The sequence below is a fragment of the Lingula anatina genome, chromosome 4 (assembly GCF_051362555.1).
Source record: "Lingula anatina isolate TDL-2025a chromosome 4, LinAna3.0, whole genome shotgun sequence".
In the NCBI taxonomy this organism is placed as follows: Eukaryota; Metazoa; Brachiopoda; class Lingulata; order Lingulida; family Lingulidae; genus Lingula; species Lingula anatina.
This window is the reverse complement of record NC_141770.1, coordinates 28,359,414-28,376,556: the sequence shown is the minus strand read 5'-3', so window position 1 is coordinate 28,376,556 and position 17,143 is coordinate 28,359,414. Positions and strand designations below refer to the sequence as shown.

The 17,143-nt window shown below is 38.4% G+C and overlaps 4 protein-coding genes across 4 annotated transcripts; 2 read left to right on the top strand and 2 right to left on the bottom strand.

Moving 5' to 3' along the window:
- Positions 1 to 750: 750 nt before the first annotated feature.
- Positions 751 to 2,372, bottom strand: LOC147762719 (neurotrypsin-like). The gene is made up of 5 exons (XM_087011515.1): positions 2,353 to 2,372; positions 1,859 to 2,046; positions 1,384 to 1,522; positions 1,071 to 1,255; positions 751 to 893 (listed from the first exon to the last, which is right to left on the bottom strand). Exons 1-5 carry the CDS (start codon positions 2,370 to 2,372, stop codon positions 751 to 753), a joined length of 675 nt encoding a protein of 224 aa, XP_086867641.1.
- A 9,450-nt stretch (positions 2,373 to 11,822) lies between these two features.
- Positions 11,823 to 12,920, top strand: LOC147762718 (uncharacterized). The gene has a single exon (XM_087011514.1). It carries the CDS (start codon positions 11,823 to 11,825, stop codon positions 12,918 to 12,920), a length of 1,098 nt encoding a protein of 365 aa, XP_086867640.1.
- Positions 12,921 to 14,234: 1,314 nt separating this feature from the next.
- Positions 14,235 to 15,690, bottom strand: LOC147762717 (CD5 antigen-like). The gene is made up of 3 exons (XM_087011513.1): positions 15,564 to 15,690; positions 15,191 to 15,329; positions 14,235 to 15,070 (listed from the first exon to the last, which is right to left on the bottom strand). The coding sequence occupies exons 1-3, from the start codon at positions 15,688 to 15,690 to the stop codon at positions 14,878 to 14,880; spliced, it is 459 nt and encodes a 152-aa protein (XP_086867639.1). The 3' UTR covers positions 14,235 to 14,877.
- A 169-nt stretch (positions 15,691 to 15,859) lies between these two features.
- On the top strand, positions 15,860 to 16,473 carry LOC147762716 (uncharacterized). Its single transcript, XM_087011512.1, has 2 exons — positions 15,860 to 15,977; positions 16,082 to 16,473. Exons 1-2 carry the CDS (start codon positions 15,860 to 15,862, stop codon positions 16,471 to 16,473), a joined length of 510 nt encoding a protein of 169 aa, XP_086867638.1.
- The last annotated feature ends 670 nt before the right edge of the window (positions 16,474 to 17,143 follow it).

The window sequence follows — 17,143 nt, the reverse complement described above, 5'->3', positions numbered from 1 at the left end:
ATTAAGCATTCAAAATATGCATCACCAATCTTCAGAAAAGAATGAGTGAATGAACCATTGGGCTGGCCCACAACGTCCGACACAGCAGAATAAATTAAATATCAGCTTTCACAGATTTAACTGCAGTTAGCTGTATAGCGTCACTATATACATAATCCGCTGCACGCGCGAATCTGTTGAACAAAAGGATAGTTCTCTATGGAAGACCTTTTGTTTACATAAGTACTCTAAGGGGGCGTGCCTAACCAGGCGACAAGAGGATTAGGCTAGTCACTATATTCCGTCAAATTCGTTTAGCGACCCTATCATTATCACACTCCCTCTATTGTATTTTCTGACGTTATAATTGTATCTAATCTTCTTACGTTAGATGGAATAAATGCACACATACATAATCTTATGACTGTATAATTGCAATAATGCACATTGTGAATTGACAAATTTGGTATATTAGCTTGATAAACAAACTTTAATCTGTATTCTCATAAACTTATTGAACAAGCAGGACCGACCTATCTCAGTGGGGATTCTTGCTAAGGTGCAGGCAATGTAATCAGCTTAATTGTCCGGCAAAGCAACATGAACAGCATCATTCGTCACAGAGTATTCCCGACCGTACCCAAGTACTTTAAGTTGCGACTGGGTGTGCAAGACAAACTGAACGAAATATAGCGAGAATACCAAAGACTTAGATCGTTCCAGCTGGTAAGATAGGGTTGTCGGAATGATCCCTTAAAATAAAAGATGTACTTACTTGTAACCAAGCATTCTGCAGACCACACGAGCATCGTTGTCATCCCAGTCGAAATCACATACAGTGCCCCATTCACCGTTGTAGAACACCTCAACTCTTCCCTCACCGGCATGAGAACCATCCATCAATCTCACTGCAACTGCAAGGAATTCCGGATAATGATCAGCAATTTTTTTTTTTTAATAGGGCTAACCGATTGCCCAATGCTAAAATCATTTAAACACCATTATGATACCACCATGGCAAAAATAAAGTAAATGCCATTTTGTAGCATGACTTAAATGTGTAAATGAAGAAAAATTGTTTGTTCACCCACCAGGTACTGCTGCGAAACATCTGACACCAGCATCATCAGAGTGATCACAGTCGTGTGACCTCCAACCGTTGTGTCCGCAATCTTGGACAGATGATTCCTCCCCAGAGCAGGCCACATTATCCATTAGAATGGAACCAGTACCTTGACCGAAATGAGCGAAGGAAAATGATACGGAATACTTGTTTCTGGAATTTGTAAGTCACGTCAAATTAGTTGACATTAGGATGTTTTTTTTTTTTTTTTTAGAAATGGATAACATTGTTTATGTTTAAAATGAGTAGCAAAAGAAACATAAAATAAACGATGTGCTTACTCGTAACCAAGCATTCTGCAGACCACACGGGCATCGTTGTAATCCCAGCCATCATCACAGACAGTGCCCCATTCGCCATTATGGAAGACCTCAACTGTTCCCTCACTGGCACGAGCGCCACCAACTAATCTCACTGCAACTACAAGGAATTAAGGATGACGATCAGCAAAGTTTTTTTTCATTAGAACTAATTGTTTGTTTAACACATTGTTTTTTACAAACTGGGCGATTTTGACTTTCATTTTGAAATTGACGCTAGCAAAATGTGGAAACATATTTTTTTATGCGGACTTAATTATATTATATTATATTATATTATATTATATTATATTATATTATATTATATTATATTATATTATATTAACCTTTTCGAGTATATTCAAGGTGTTTACAAGCACAAAAGACTCGGGACCATGGCAAAAATAATTTAAATAGCACTATGTAGCAAGACTAAAATACTGTTCTGTTCACCCACCAGGTGTTGTTGTTGTGCGACATCTGACACTAGCATCCTCAAGGTGATTGCAGCCGTGTGACCTCCAACCGTTGTGATTGCAATCTTTGATAGAAGTCTCACTGCCATTGCATGCAACGTTATCTATAAGAATGGAACCAGTACCTTCGCCGAAATGAGTGCCGTAATAAGAAACAGATCCGCTTGGGCTGGAATGTGTAAGCCACAACAAATTAGTTGACATAACCAGATTTAAAAAATAATGAATAACACTTTTACGATTAAAATGAGTGGCAAAAGAAACATAAAATAAACGATGTGCTTACTTGTAACCAAGCATTCTGCAGACCACACGGGCATCGTTGTCATCCCAGTCGTCATCACAGACAGTGCCCCATTCACCATTATGGAAGACCTCAACTCTGCCCTCACCAGCACGAGAACCACCCACCAATCTCACTTCAACTGCAAGGAATTGCGTATAACGATCAGCTGAGTTTTATATAAGCACTAACCATTTCTCAAAACTCCCCATTCCTTGACAGTTTACGCTGATAATTTCTACCATTTCAAGTTGTTAGCTCTATTAATATTCCATATGACGGGTGTACTGCAAAATCGTCTAGCGAGGTCTCCCTCGTCCTCTCTCGGCACGGTCTGACAGGCTGTGAGCGCATTGTTGACCCGTGGCATGAATCACATATGGCAGAGTAGTACCAGTTTCACGTGTCGTCCTGTGGTGCATGCCGGGGGGCGGGGGGGGGGGGGGGGGGGGTTAAACTCATGATCGTCAATGAATAATTTATCCACCACCAAAACATCCTTCTTTCCATCCCTTTTTGCTGCTCTCAAATGGGGCATCAAAAGCTTTCTCTTTTCATTGATCTCCTTCGAAAAGTGTTCGTTTACTCCAAACTACATTTGTTAAGTGTGTGTCCAAGAGAAAACCAAACCAAATGAAGAAAATGCGGCAAGGTGGGGATGTATTTGGTGTGTTAGAACCTTTATACAGGGGTATGAACAATATCTGAGGCTGCAATATTTCCTGAAACAAATCCCTACTTGCAGAGATATGGCAATTTGGGGGGTTTATCAACCAAAAATTCATCTGAAAAACTGGGTTTTATTGATTGGCCTTACAGTCTAAACAGGTGTCACTAAATGATTTAGTTTGGTGATATATTATAACCTAAAGCACTCTCTTTGTTTCCATGGTAACAAACCAAACGTTTTTCTCAGGTCTACGAACCACATGCTTTGAACACCCCCTGCTATTTTTGACAATATTTTCATCTTCACAGGTCTTTGGGGTAAAGCGTGCTCAAGACTAACAGATAAACCATTAATCTATTTATACATGAAATCAAAACTTACTGCTGTTCTACAACTTGCCCGTTGTAACAGATAGAACATGACCTAATTTCTTAATTTTTCATATTATATCCGGACACATATATCGGTGCACTCAACTTCAGCTATCTCTTTCAAGTCAACAAATGGTCTAAAACACTGTAAGTCGATCTTTTTATTTTCATTTAACCTATTCTATTTTTTTTCTGGTTAAAACAAGCATCTAACACATTTTAAAATTATGTGAAACTAATTTACTAACGTCAGAAGAACACAACGTTATTATCCATCATGGCGGAAATCGCAGACTGTTTCTTTGCAAATCTTCCTCAAGGAAGCCGTATATCATGTGGTTTATACTCTGCCTACAGATAAGAAAAAACATGTACTGTATTGAAAAATTGCAAAAGAAATATCAACAGTCATCTTTTTCGCGTTTACGTGAAGCAAAACAGCGTGAGTTACGAAAGCAAACTGATTCTTGTCAGATATTTTTGTCTCCGCTGACCGCAGTTGGACATTTTCAAGTATCTTTGGGAGAATGAATGGGTTACACCATGTGACCAGCACAGAGATATGGGCTTGGTTTGTGCTGGTAACCATCCACACAGGAAAAAACGAACCTGTAACGAAGTTTGTCCTGGGATTAACTTGCAGATATCGGTGGAGACAAAAAGCCATTTGAATATACTGGTGCCACTTGTTTCAGTTAAGCAACGGGTGTGTTTGTATTTGAATACACGCCTAAAGCCAGAAAAAAGTTCACTCAGGAAGATGATCTAGGTGCATTTTTCATTGTAAACGGTCTTTTTTTTTTGTTTAAAGAAAAATACCCCCTTTCAAATAATGAAATTGCAGCCTAAGGACCTGTGATAATTTTATCTTTTAAGCTATATTTGTGTGTGGGTATTTGTGTAGGTTTAAGGGTATTTGGGTAAAATAAATTTAAGGGTAACAATTGAAATTAGATTAAAGCTAGGGCTGGTCTTGGCAAAATTGTCAGGCTCACCATAATTTATATTCGAAACCATGGTTTACTTATAAAACATGGATAAATGGGATAATACATTATGTTTCATCAATGTATCATTAACTTTGAGATAAGTGTTTTCATGTGTCTATTATAGTAAGCTATATTTATATTTCAGGCATATTTGAGAAGTATTATTTGACAAACAGTGATCTGATGGTCAGCAAAAGAGTCCAAAGCCTTGCAGAAACTGAAAATGTCACTGACCAAACAACTAGTGTGGAAATGACGGATGTTGTAGAAAGGCATGTATGTAAATGAAAGCCATATAAGCAATATAACAAATGCTGAGGAGATGCATGAGGCTATAGTTTCTGCAGATGGAGTGAAGGGGTCACCCTGAGCTTCAGAGCTAACTTGACACTAACCTCTTCACTGTAGCCTATCTTCATCGTGTCAAGTAACCTCTGACGAAAATAGTTTGACCTAGTTTATATAAGCCAATCAAATCCATGTTTCAAAATTTTTCACCAAAGTTTGGTGAAAACGCTGATTGGTTGACCGTCAATCGGCAATCCTCGGCTGATTCCGCAAGCTCCATACTAACAACAAAGTTATTGTCGAGTGCGGAGACATCCGAGTAGTTCCGAGTGTATTACCGTACACAAAGAAAGCAAGGCGAGTGACTACGAAAAAGAACGTGTTAAGTTATCTCTTGATTCTTTGCAAAATATGAGTAGGGGCCTAAATCGGAATTGAAACCATAGGGTCTAGCAGTTTGAGGCCCTGCATCATTATCTACTGAGAGACGATGTTATTTACGTGCTGCCCACAGGTTACGGCAAGTCCCTGATATTCAGCCTTATCTTTGATTGGTCCGGATTTGAACAAAGCGCGCTTTGACTCGTTCGCGTTCATTGGCTAGATCGTTTAATGAGTCATTGAGTGCGGGCTTTTAAATTTGATTGGCGGGCGGCGGAGGCAATCGAATCTGGTCAGAGGTTACTTGACACGATGAAGATAGGCTACAGTGAAAAGGTTAGTGTCAAGTTAGCTCTGAAGCTCAGGGTGGAAGGGGTACTCTTTTGCTGCCATTTTTCTATATCCAGCTAGACAGACATCTTCCAAACCTGCGTGGACTGGAGTGTCCAATTACAACAATTTGGCTTTCTTGATTCCTACAACATGAGAAAAGGTGTCTCTTTTCCTTGAGCAGTTTTAATATGAGTGATACTGATGTTAAAGTTAATTTGGGTTTTTCTGAGGCCACTGTGCCTACTGGGACTATACCGAGCAAGATCACAAACACGGATTATTTTCTTGTTCAGAGAAGTCTTCCCTGAAATCTTTTGCTACCAAGAGTAATAGACAGGTCTGACTAAAAAAAACGTCAAGCACATCAGCTGTGAGAGAACACCACCCTCTTGAAATTGAATATCTCACTGAGTTACACAATGGATGAGCTTTAAAGTCATCTAAACCTTTGAAACTATATTCAAATAAGGTAAAGGAGTTTTACTGAAAGGGTTAAGGGCACAAGAAACAGGCCAGCAGAACCTAGCATTTGTGAGCATGAAGATGAAAACGAAATGTCAGTAAGGAGGTTACAGACTATTCAGGAAGGACAAACGGCAGTTATTTTTGAATGTATAAAAACTTAAATGTTATGAGCTGTGATGTTTGATATAAAACTGCAAAGATGTTTCATTACACCAGGATATATTTTGCGGTTGTGTTAGTTTTGCTTTTTGAAAAAAAAAACTTATCTTGTCTTGCTACATTATGATATAGTTTGTAAAGATCACAACTAATGTTGCACTGCTTTGCATGTATTGCTGTGTTATAATTTTGTGATTTTTCTTTTTCTTTTTTTTTTTTTTTTTTTTTTTGGTAATTATTCATCTGAGACAACAATAAACTAATTTGAATAAATTTTAGTTAACGTATGCTTATAAATTGTCACCAAAAAGTGGTGTGGATGTTGAAAATATTTTTGAAAATTAAAAAGATCTGTTCTGGCTTTGCTCTCATAAATACTATGGCATATCCTGATCTGCTATATGATATATATTGCACCAAAAAGAAATTCGTTATCAAACTATGTATTTGTATTCACCAGATTGATGATATTTAAAAAGAATATTAAAATGATCATGTAAACTCTCAAGTTAAATGCCAGTGCCTATTCAAAGTAATAGAATTTAAGATTTATTTCCTCTTAACTTTTTGTCCATACAAATTAAAAAGTCCATATATGTCAATTTACAAAAATGAAGCCCAGTGACCTTGACCTATGACCCAATGACCTGATATTCATTAATACACATCCATTTCCATCAGCACTATTAATTTAGTAACATCATTGTTTTAATAAATTAATCAAACCCATTGTCTACATATACTTGAATGAATCCACCACGATTTTTTGCCTTAAAATGACCAAATTTGAGGGCATTTTTCAGTACCTGTTTTAATATAGCACTAATTTTTGAAACTTAATTAGGAGTGATCCATAGCTGCCTAAAATATTCATGCAGTTTTATAGCTGTAAACCATGTGAAGATGGAGATATATGCAATTAAAGATGGTATCGTCAAAATTGGACTTTGGGGGGAGGGGTGTTATAAATGGGCGTAACTCGCCCAAGCGGGGTCTTATCTGAATTCTACATATGTCTGTGGCAAGCTAAAGAATTGTTTTCAATGCTTGTAAGGTCTAATATTTTTTAGTTTTTCTCCATCCTTCTTTAATTTACACAAAATATATCATTGTTTTTCCAAGGTAAAAGTGGAGTCTCAAAGAGGTTACATAAGCCATGACCTATAATAGGCTATAATTATTTTAAGAAAGTATATTTTTGGGATTCCTTCCTTACTCATGAATGACTTCCTCCATACAACAAATATGGTTAAAATCAGCTGACCCCCACCTTGCCACCCTGGGCTTGTTCTCTCGTGGACAAGCTCTTAAATTGCACGGCGCGGCTTTCCTCACCATCTCACGATCTCGAAAAGATGATAATTTAGCCATTATTGGTCGATGTTCACCAATTATTCTCTGTTCTAACCTGTGCTTCGATCAAAGTTTATGCCCTCGTCAAAACGCATCTCTTTTTTGAAGAAATTCTGTAATAAATCATCCGGTAATTCGTGCTTCCTCCTTAATTCCGGTGAAAATTAAATAGTCCCGCATCGACCTCACCTGTAACATCACGTCATATTCACTTTGTCAGATCTGAGTTGTACATTTTCTTTTTTCAGCTCTACTTCATTCTTCTGTATCTCTTTTAAAGCTGTTTTTGTATCATCATTATTCAAGTCATTCTCGTCCAATTTGTCACACGCAAATTTCACACTTCTCTCTAGTTCATTTACGTGTTGTCTTAGATCTGCATCTTCAGTTGTGACCTTATTAATCCATAATTCAAAAACGTTAAGTTTACTTTCAAAAAAAAAATAATAATAAATAAATAAATAAATAATAATAATAATAATAATAATAATAATAATAATAATAATAATAATAATAATTGTAAAGGACACCCCTACTGACACCCCTACTGTTTAATGTAGTCCACTCACCCCTATTAATAATAGACACTGCCACCAAGCATGAGCAGTTGATTACACAGAAAGCTTAGATGCAAGCAGTTGCATTTTATGCAGACATCCAATGAGTTAGAAATTTGTCATACAAAAGAGGACAAAAAATTGTAAGTTTCATTTACTTTACTTTAATACAACTGCCATTGTTACTATCAAATTCATATTAGGTTCAAATTTAGTTTTAGGTAAATATATTGTGGTATTTACAAGTCTCAGTAAAATTTGGGTGTGGACTCGTGGATAATTTCAAAAGAAGTGTCATTTTTCTTTATTATTTAATGTATTCACTTTATTAATATTTATTTATCTGTTTGTTTCTTTACAAGTATATATAATGTGCTCTAGGGTTTTTGTCAGTTATTTAAGCATTTTTTATTTTATTATTTTTTACAGATTTGAACCATACACACATAAGTATCGTCACACAAGTTTGTGCAAAGAGACAATAAATCAACCGTATGAGTACAAATACAGTCTTCTCTTTTGTATTGAAGTGTCACCCGTCACATTTCAAGTTCAAATAATTTTTTTTTACTGCGTCACCTAACTGTATATTCAAGTCAAGCCAGCAAAGAAGTCAGTCTACGTCACACCTTTACGTCACTCCAGTATGTCGACAAAGAAGACAAAGGAATCAACCCCAAAACCTGAAAGTGAGTCCAAACACCCTGTGAGAGACAGCAGTGCTGCAGAGCAAATAAATGAACTGGAGAAAGCCATAGCCCGTAGTCATGTTAGTAGCAGAAAACCCAAAGTATCAGTCAGCAGTGAGAAGGCCAGGTTAGCAGCAAGAAGAAAACGAGGAGATGGAAATTAAGTTAAAGCGGGAATTGGAAGATTTGCAGATGAGACAGAGGAAGGCAAGTTTACGTTTAGAGGCAGACATTTCTATCACAGCAGCAGAAGAGGAAGCATTAGAGCAAAAGGCACCAGGCAGTTTACTCTCTGCACGCCACAGTAACCAGGGTATTAGTGATGACCTCACCAGTGAAAACCTTGCTGAACATGATGCAGTTCAACCAAGTTCCCAGAAAGAAGTAAGTACATGGGTTGAAAGTGTTAAGCCAGAGGAGTGTGTACCTAGTGCCATTCAGATACAGCAGAGATTAATGGACATTGCACTCTTACCTAAAACAGAGATGAGCAGTTTTGATGGCAACCCACTGAAATATTGGTCTTTCATACGTACATTTGATAGTGTGGTAGAAAAAGAAACTATTGACTGTGCTTCAAAACTTTTGAGGTTAGTTCAGTATTGTTCTGGAAAAGCGAAAAAATATTGAATGTTGCTTAGCTATGGAGCCAGCCCTGGGGTATAAGAGAGCAAGAGACTTGCTGAAGCAGAGGTTTGGAAACTCTTTTATTACATCTGAAGCTTGGATAAAGAAAGTATCCGAAGGGCCGTACATAAAACCCAATGATAAGATGGCATTTAGAGACTTTTCTGATGATTTACAAGTATGTCTAGAAACTTTGAAGGCAAGTGATCATCTCCAAGAAATCAACACCCAGTCAGCACTTGTTAGATTAGTAGAAAAGTTACCAGCTTTTCCTCAGTCCAGATGAAGGAAGCAGGTCTTAGGGATACGCAGACAGGACAGACAACCCACTATAGAGGACCTCTCACAGTTTGTCCAGGATGCAGCTGATGAAGCGAATGACCCAATTTTTGGTAACTCCTTTGATCAACAGAAAACAGTTCAGAAAATCAGGTCAAACAGAGGTCAAGACAGGAGCTCCAGTTACAGTGCTACAACATCCAGTTTCCAGCCGCAGCAGTCCACATCTAGGCCAGAGGCTGATAAGATTTGTCCCCAGTGCAGTGGCCGTCATTCTCCTTTTGGTTGTGATATATTCAAAGGCATGAAGGTTGAGGATCGCTTCAAATTCGTACGTTCAAACAGGCTGTGTTACAATTGTCTTAACCTTGGTCATGTTGCACAGAAATGCGGTTTAAAAAGAGTCTGTTCAGTTCCAAACTGCGGAAAAAGAGACACAAAATTTCTCCACATGCCAGTGCCAGGTTTCGAAAGAGGAGTCGCAACTAACACACCACAGAGCACCTCTAACACAGCACAAGGTAGCAGTGGTTACATAGGTCAAGAATCCCATCCAAGCAACATGATGAGCCATAGCAGAGTTGTTTTACTCATAGTTCCTCTGACAGTCAGATGAGTCGACTCGCCAATTGAGGTAACAACATCTGCTCTTCTTGATAGTGGATCTACCCATTCATTTTGCTCTGTCGAACTATGTAGAAGGCTACAGATTAGAAGCACCAACAGCACCACTATGTCATTAACCACACTTGAAAGGGCCAACAGTAAAGCGGAGACTTCAGTGGTGAGCTTGGAAGTCAAACAAGTTGGAGGAAGTGATAAAGTGTTACTACCACGTGTATTCACCAGAACACATCTGCCAATCAACATAGAACACATGGCAACACCCACAGACATAAGGCAGTGGTCACACCTCAAGGATCTGCAAATACCGCCCGTAGATGTTAAGGATGTTACTATGCTAATTGGTCAAGACAATCCTACAGTTCTATTGCCACATGAAGTACGACATGATTGTTTAAATGAGCCGTATGCAGTAAAAACTATACTGGGATGGGCGATAAGTGGACCAATGCCAATGGACAACTGCCAAGCCAGGACAAAGGAGCCTAAAGTGATATCAAACTTTCTAACATTAGAAGATCATGTCGCAAAATTTTGGAAAGTTGAAGACATAGATGATCTTACTGATGAGAAGGCCATGTCATTCATTGATAAGAAGAAGACACTAAGTATGTGGGAAGAAACCTTGCAGCAGAATGAAGATCGTCATTATGAAGTTTCTATTCCATTCAGAAAAAGACCACCAACATTGTCCAATAATCTTCAGATAGCCCAGCAGCGACTAGGAAATCTGCAGAAAAAGTTGACAAAAGACCCAGTTTTGAAGCAAAACTATTGTTGCTACATGAAAGATCTGTTAGAATGTGGATATGCAGAGAAAACAACTTTCTCAACTGAACAAAATGACATGCCTACTTGGTATTTACCTCACCATTCAGTGATAAATCCCAGAAAACCAGAGAAAACAAGAGTTGTATTTGACTGCTCAGCAAAATACAAAGGTACTTCCTTGAATGAACAAGTATACCAGATCTAAATAACAGTCTACTAGGAGTCCTACTTAGATTCAGAGAAGAGCCAGTGGCGATAATTGCAGACATACAGTCCATGTTCCATCAAGTAAAAGTTCCCCCCAGTGAGAGAAGTGTGTTGACTTCTTTTATGGTGGCCAAATGGAGACTTGTCTCAACCAGCTGTAGACCACAGAATGACAGTACATTTATTTGGTGGTACATGGTGTCCCAGCATTTGCAGTTTAGTCCTCAGACATACAGCTGAAGTGAACCAGACTGGTTGTGATGAATCAGTTGTGGAAACAGTCAAGAAGAATTTCTACGTAGACGATTGCCTAAAGACACTACCAGACGTGGAAACTGCAGTGAAGTTTATTCCCCAGTTATGTGAGTCGCTAGAATCTGGAAGGTTTAAACTAACCAAGTGGATGAGCAACAAACATGAAGTCTTGGAATCTATTCCAGTCCAAGAGAGAGCCAAGGGTGTTGAAGCCAACCTCAGTCAACAAGCGTTACCTACAGAGATAGCTCTAGGTATTTATTGGAATGTTGAAGAGGATGATTTTTGTTACAAGATTGCTCTTAAAGAGAAACCTTTAACGAGAAGAGGTATTTTGAGTATGGTCAGCAGCATATTTGATCCCTTAGGTTTTGCCGGCAAAGAAGATTCTACAAGAGTTAACCAGACAGAATTTACAGTGGTATTAACCAATACCAGACCAGGAGAGAGAGAAGTGGTTGGAATGGCACAGTAACCTAAAAAGGCTCGAAGAAATGAAGATCAATTGATGTGTGAAATTCTCAGTTGACACAGACATAGTTGATCATTCTTTACATTTCTTTTCTGATGCATCAGAAACAGCATATGGAACAGTAGCATATCTTCGCACCGTCTGCAAAGATAGAGTACATTGTTGTTTATTGATGGCCAAATCAAGACTAGCACCAATCAAGAAAGTGACAATACCAAGACTAGAGTTAATGGCAGCGACATTATCAGTGAAATTAAACCACGTGATACTCAAGCACATTGACTTCAGAGTTTCAGATTCTGTTTTTTGGACATATAGTGCAACAGTACTCAGATACATAACCAATGAAGACAATCGGTACAAGACCTTCGTCGCCAATCGATTGGCAGTAATCAGAGAAGGTTCACAGCCGAACCAGTGGCACTATGTGGATTCCAAAAGCAACCCAGCGGATGACGTTTCAAGGGGACAAACACCAGACCAACTTCTCCATAATAAGAGATGGAAAGAAGGACCAAGTTTCCTACAGAAAATTGAAGAGCAAAGGCCAAGTTTACCAGGTGACACATTACATGCAGACAACGACATGGCTCTGGAAGTGAAAGTCACCTCACATGTGACTCAGGCTCAGAGATCAGAAGACACGGCTGTTGACAAGATAATTCATAGGCAGTCTTCGTGGTATAAACTAAAGAGAGATGTAGCTTGGTGGTTACGTTTCAAAAACTGGCTAAAGGCTAAAGTACAGGTCAGTGCAAGTTGTGACAGTGGATCACTTACTGTTGATGAGTTACAAAGAGCCAGTATTGAAATCATCAAATATGTTCAGAGACAAGCGTTCAGTGAAGAAATAGCAGCACTCAAGAAATCAGACCCTACCAATGCCAAATTGAGACATAGAAATCTGCATCGTCTCAACCCTCAGCTGTCAGAAGACGGTGTACTTGTAGTAGGAGGAAGATTGAATCAAGCTCCAATACCACATGACGCCAGACATCAAATGATATTACCAAGAAATCACATAGCTGATTTGCTGATCCGACAGTCCCACATTGATTCAGGTCACTCAGGTAGAGAATATGTTTTATTAATGACAAGGGAACAATCTTGGATACTAGGGGCAAGAACAGCTATCCGCAGAGTAATTAATTGCTTCATATGCAGAAAAAGACAATCTCCCTGTAGGACACAGAAGATGGCCGATTTGCCCGCCAGCAGAGTCACACCTGGAAACCCGCCATTCACATATACAGGAGTCGAATACTTGTGAAGCGATATGGGTATATTTTCACTTGTTTAACCATCAGGGCTATTCACATTGAGATAGCACATTCACTGGACACCAGTTCATTCATAAATGCATTACAGAGGTTCATCAGCCGACGGGGCATGCCCAAGGAGATCAATTCAGATAATGGCACAAACTTCACAGGTGCAGATAGGGAGCTGAAAGAAGCAGAAAAGGGATGGAACCAAATGAAACTAGGTTAATTTTTCAGACAGAGAGAAAATAAGTGGAACTTTAACCCACCAGCAGCCTCACACATGGGTGGATCATGGAAAAGACAGATCAGGACAATTCGTAAGGTATTAAGTGGAGTCATGAGAGAGCAGACCTAAGATGACGAAGGACTATCTACACTTATGTGCACAGTGGGAAGCATAGTGAACAGTTTACCACTCACATATGTCTCAGATGATCCCAGAGATCCAGAACCGCTATCACCCAATCATTCGCTCCTTTTGCGTTCAGGCCCAACACTTCCACCTGGTAGATTTCAGAAGGAAGATATGTACAGTCCTAAAAGATGGCGTCACATACAGTTCCTTGCTGATTTGTTTTGGAAACGTTGGGTGAGAGAATATTTGCCATTATTACAAAGCAGACAAAAGTGGATGACTGTAAGACGTGATATACAGATTGGTGATGTTGTTTTAATTGCAGATAACACTCCAAGGAACATGTGGCAAATTGCAACAGCCATCAATACTTTTTCCGGGAGAGATGGACATGTAAGATCTACAGAAGTACAAACTGTCAACACAACTTTGATTAGGCCCATAACCAAGTTGTGCTTACTGGAAGAGGTCACAGAATGCAGAACTGTGTGATTTATAGACTTTAGAGACTGTTTCATTACTTTTGTTTTATTATGGACTGTTCAGAGATAATGATAACATATGTAATTGAATTTTCATTTATACATCAGTTTGTGTTAAAGACAGAGACTGTTATAACAATGGATTTCATTCATGGAAAGGATATTCATGGAGGACATTTAAGACATGGAAAGTGATCAATGAGGACAATAATTCATGGAGGTTACCATGAAGGACATTGGATAAAGTGACATTAATTAAACAGTGGACATTGTGTTACTTAGTTTAAGATTGACATTTAAGGAGTTAACTTAAGATGTACCATAAAACTGATATGCTTATGTTATAAAATGTACTTCATACATAGAGAGTTAAGTTCTGTCCTTTAGAAGTTTATTAGGTAAATGTTCGTTTTATAATCTCACATTTAAGGGGCCGGTGTAAAGGACATATAACCTGACACCCCTACTGTTTAATGTAGTCCACTCACCCCTATTAATAATAGACACTGCCACCAAGCATGAGCAGTTGATTACACAGAAAGCTTAGATGCAAGCAGTTGAATTATATGCAGACATCCAAGAAGTTAGATATGTGTCATACAAAAGAGGACAAAAAAATTGTAAGTTTCATTTACTTTACTTTAATACAACTGCCATTATTACTATCAAATTCATATTAGGTTCAAATTTAGTTTTAGGTAAATATATTGTGGTATTTACAAGTCTCAGTAAAATTTGGGTGTGGACTCGTGGATAATTTCAAAAGAAGTGTCATTTTTCTTTATTATTTAATGTATTCACTTTATTAATATTTATTTATCTGTTTGTTTCTTTATATCTATATATAATGTGCTCTAGGGTTTTTGTCAGTTATTTAAGCATTTTTTATTTTATTTTATTTTACAGATTTGAACCATACACACATAAGTATCGTCACACAAGTTTGTGCAAAGAGACAATAAATCAACCGTATGAGTACAAATACAGTCTTCTCTTTAGTATTGAAGTGTCACCCGCCACAATAATAATAATAATAATAATAATAATAATAATAATAATAATAATAATAATGTAAATGCCATTTTGTATCATAACTAAAATTTGTCAATTAAGAAAACAACCTGTTCACCCACCAGGTCCTGCAACAAAACATCTGACACCAGCATCCTCAGAGTGTCCACAGTCGTGTGTCCTCCAACCGTTGTGTCCGCAATCTTTGATAGATGCTTCGTTTCCAGAGCAGGCGACGTCATCCATTAGAATGGAACCAGTACCTCGACCGAAATGAGCGTCGGGAAAGGATATGGAATACTTGGGTCTGGAATTTGTAAGCCACATCAAATTAGCTGACATTAATAGATTTTTTTTTAGAAATGAGTAACATTCTTTATGATTAAAGTGAGTAGAAAAAGAAACATGAATTAAACTATGTGCTTACTTGTAACCAAGCACTCTGCAGACCACACGGGCATCTTTGTCATCCCAGCTGTCATCACAGACAGTGCCCCATTCACCATTGTGGAACACCTCAACTCTTCCCTCACCAGCACGAGAGCCACCCACCAATCTCACTTTAACTACAAAGAATTACACATAAGAACCAATGAATTATTTCATTAGAACTAACCATTTGTCCACACATTGTTTCTTTCAAAACTGGTTCATTTTGAGATTGACGCTAGCAAAACGTGATTTTTTTTTTTTTTTAATATTAATGTGCATAAGAATAGGGCCCATGGCAAAAATCATTTAAATAACAATATGTAGCATGACTAACATACCAAATTAAAGAAAACAATCTGTTCACCCACCAGGTGTTGTTGTTGTGCGACATCTGACACCTGCATCCTCAAGGTGATCGCAGTTGTGTGACCTCCAACCGTTGTGATTGCAATCTTTGATAGTAGTCTCACTGCCATTGCATGCAACGTTATCCATAAGAATGGAACCAGTACCTTCGCCGAAATGAGTGCCATTAAAAGAAACAGATCCGCTTGGGCTGGAATTTGTAAGCCACATCAAATTAGTTGACATATCCAGATTAAAAAAAAAAACGAATAACACTTTTACGATTAAAATGAGTAGCAACTGAAACATAAAATAAACGATGTGCTTACTTATAATCAAGCATTCTGCAGACCACACGGGCATCGTTGTCATCCCAGTCGTCATCACAGACAGTGCCCCATTCACCGTTGTGGAGCACTTCGACTCTTCCCTCACCGGCACGAGCACCACCCACCAATCTCACTTCAACTGCAAGGAATTGTGGATAACGATCAGCAGAGTATTAAATAAGCATTATCCATTTGCTAACGCATTGTTTCAGGACTAGGGCAGGACAGAATGCTGACTCCTCTAGACAAAGATGAAAATGAGCTCACCACACAAGACCAGATATTAGAACGAGTAGAAGAATTCTATGGAGAGTTGTATGATAGCAACAAGGGAATAGAAATCTCAACAGAGGCATGCGATCTACCAGACATAACAGCTTGGGAAGTAAAGTCAGCAGTCCAAAAAATGAAGAACGGGAAGGCAGCTGGAAATGACAACATCAAAGCAGAAATGGTAAAAGCAGGAGGAGATATCCTATCTCAGGAATTAGCCAGGCTCTTCACAAAGTGCTTACTTCTGAAGGAAATCCCTGTAGCATGGAAAAACGCCAACATGATCATAATGTTCAAAAAGGGCAATAGGAAAGACATCAAGAATTACTGACCCATCTGCCTACTTTCTAATTTGTACAAGATTTACATCAAAATACAGTGGTCGGAATAATTTTTTTTTCCGTTGTACAACGGTGTAACAACGTTCGAAATGTTTTAATCCCTATCTTGTGAATAGAAGGGGTCGGACAAACAATGGAGGGCCGTATAAATCCTTTCAAAATTCGAACGCACAAACACAATAGCTTAGGTGGAATAACACAATACTTAATACGAGTGAACCCCATGTCGCCGGTTTCTGTGGTCCAGCGCGAGCGCGACAATCCGCTGTTACTAGGTGTAATTAACAGCAGGATACATCAGCCAGAAGGTCCCTATTGTTTGTTGCGGCGATAGGATTATAGCTTGAAGAGGCTAAACCCATGTTAAGGCGTGCCACGCGAAGCGAACTGTCCTTTTGTTCACTAGTTTGGCACGCGCAACTGTTTTTTAGTCGCATCATTATTTTTAGGATGATGAGTCTTATTGAATATTTGATATATAATTTTTATCCCTAAGGCCATAACATTTAATACAGGCAACAATTTGCTACATTGTTATTATTGTTAAAACGATTAGGATAGAGGGGTTATGTAATAAAAGCGGCCTTGTTTGGCCAAATCACGAACAATCAATACTCCTTGTTGCCTTCTTTCTTGCTATGAATGAGACCATAAAAGTTT

Excerpts from the sequence above, each read along its gene's own strand:
- LOC147762719 (XM_087011515.1), bottom strand. The coding sequence starts at position 2,372 with ATGGGGAGTTTTGAGAAATG. Across the intron at positions 2,047-2,352 it reads ATGGGGAGTTTTGAGAAATG|CCCAAGCGGATCTGTTTCTT; the intron begins GTTAGTGCTTAT and ends TACACATTCCAG. Across the intron at positions 1,523-1,858 it reads TCGCACAACAACAACACCTG|TTGCAGTGAGATTAGTTGGT; the intron begins GTGGGTGAACAG and ends AATTCCTTGTAG.
- LOC147762718 (XM_087011514.1), top strand. The coding sequence starts at position 11,823 with ATGGCCAAATCAAGACTAGCACCAATCAAGAAAGTGACAATACCAAGA.
- LOC147762717 (XM_087011513.1), bottom strand. The coding sequence starts at position 15,690 with ATGGATAACGTTGCATGCAATGGCAGTGAGACTACTATCAAAGATTGC. Across the intron at positions 15,330-15,563 it reads TCGCACAACAACAACACCTG|TTAAAGTGAGATTGGTGGGT; the intron begins GTGGGTGAACAG and ends AATTCTTTGTAG. Across the intron at positions 15,071-15,190 it reads TGCAGAGTGCTTGGTTACAA|ACCCAAGTATTCCATATCCT; the intron begins GTAAGCACATAG and ends TACAAATTCCAG.
- LOC147762716 (XM_087011512.1), top strand. The coding sequence starts at position 15,860 with ATGTGCTTACTTATAATCAAGCATTCTGCAGACCACACGGGCATCGTT. Across the intron at positions 15,978-16,081 it reads CTTCGACTCTTCCCTCACCG|GACTAGGGCAGGACAGAATG; the intron begins GCACGAGCACCA and ends GCATTGTTTCAG.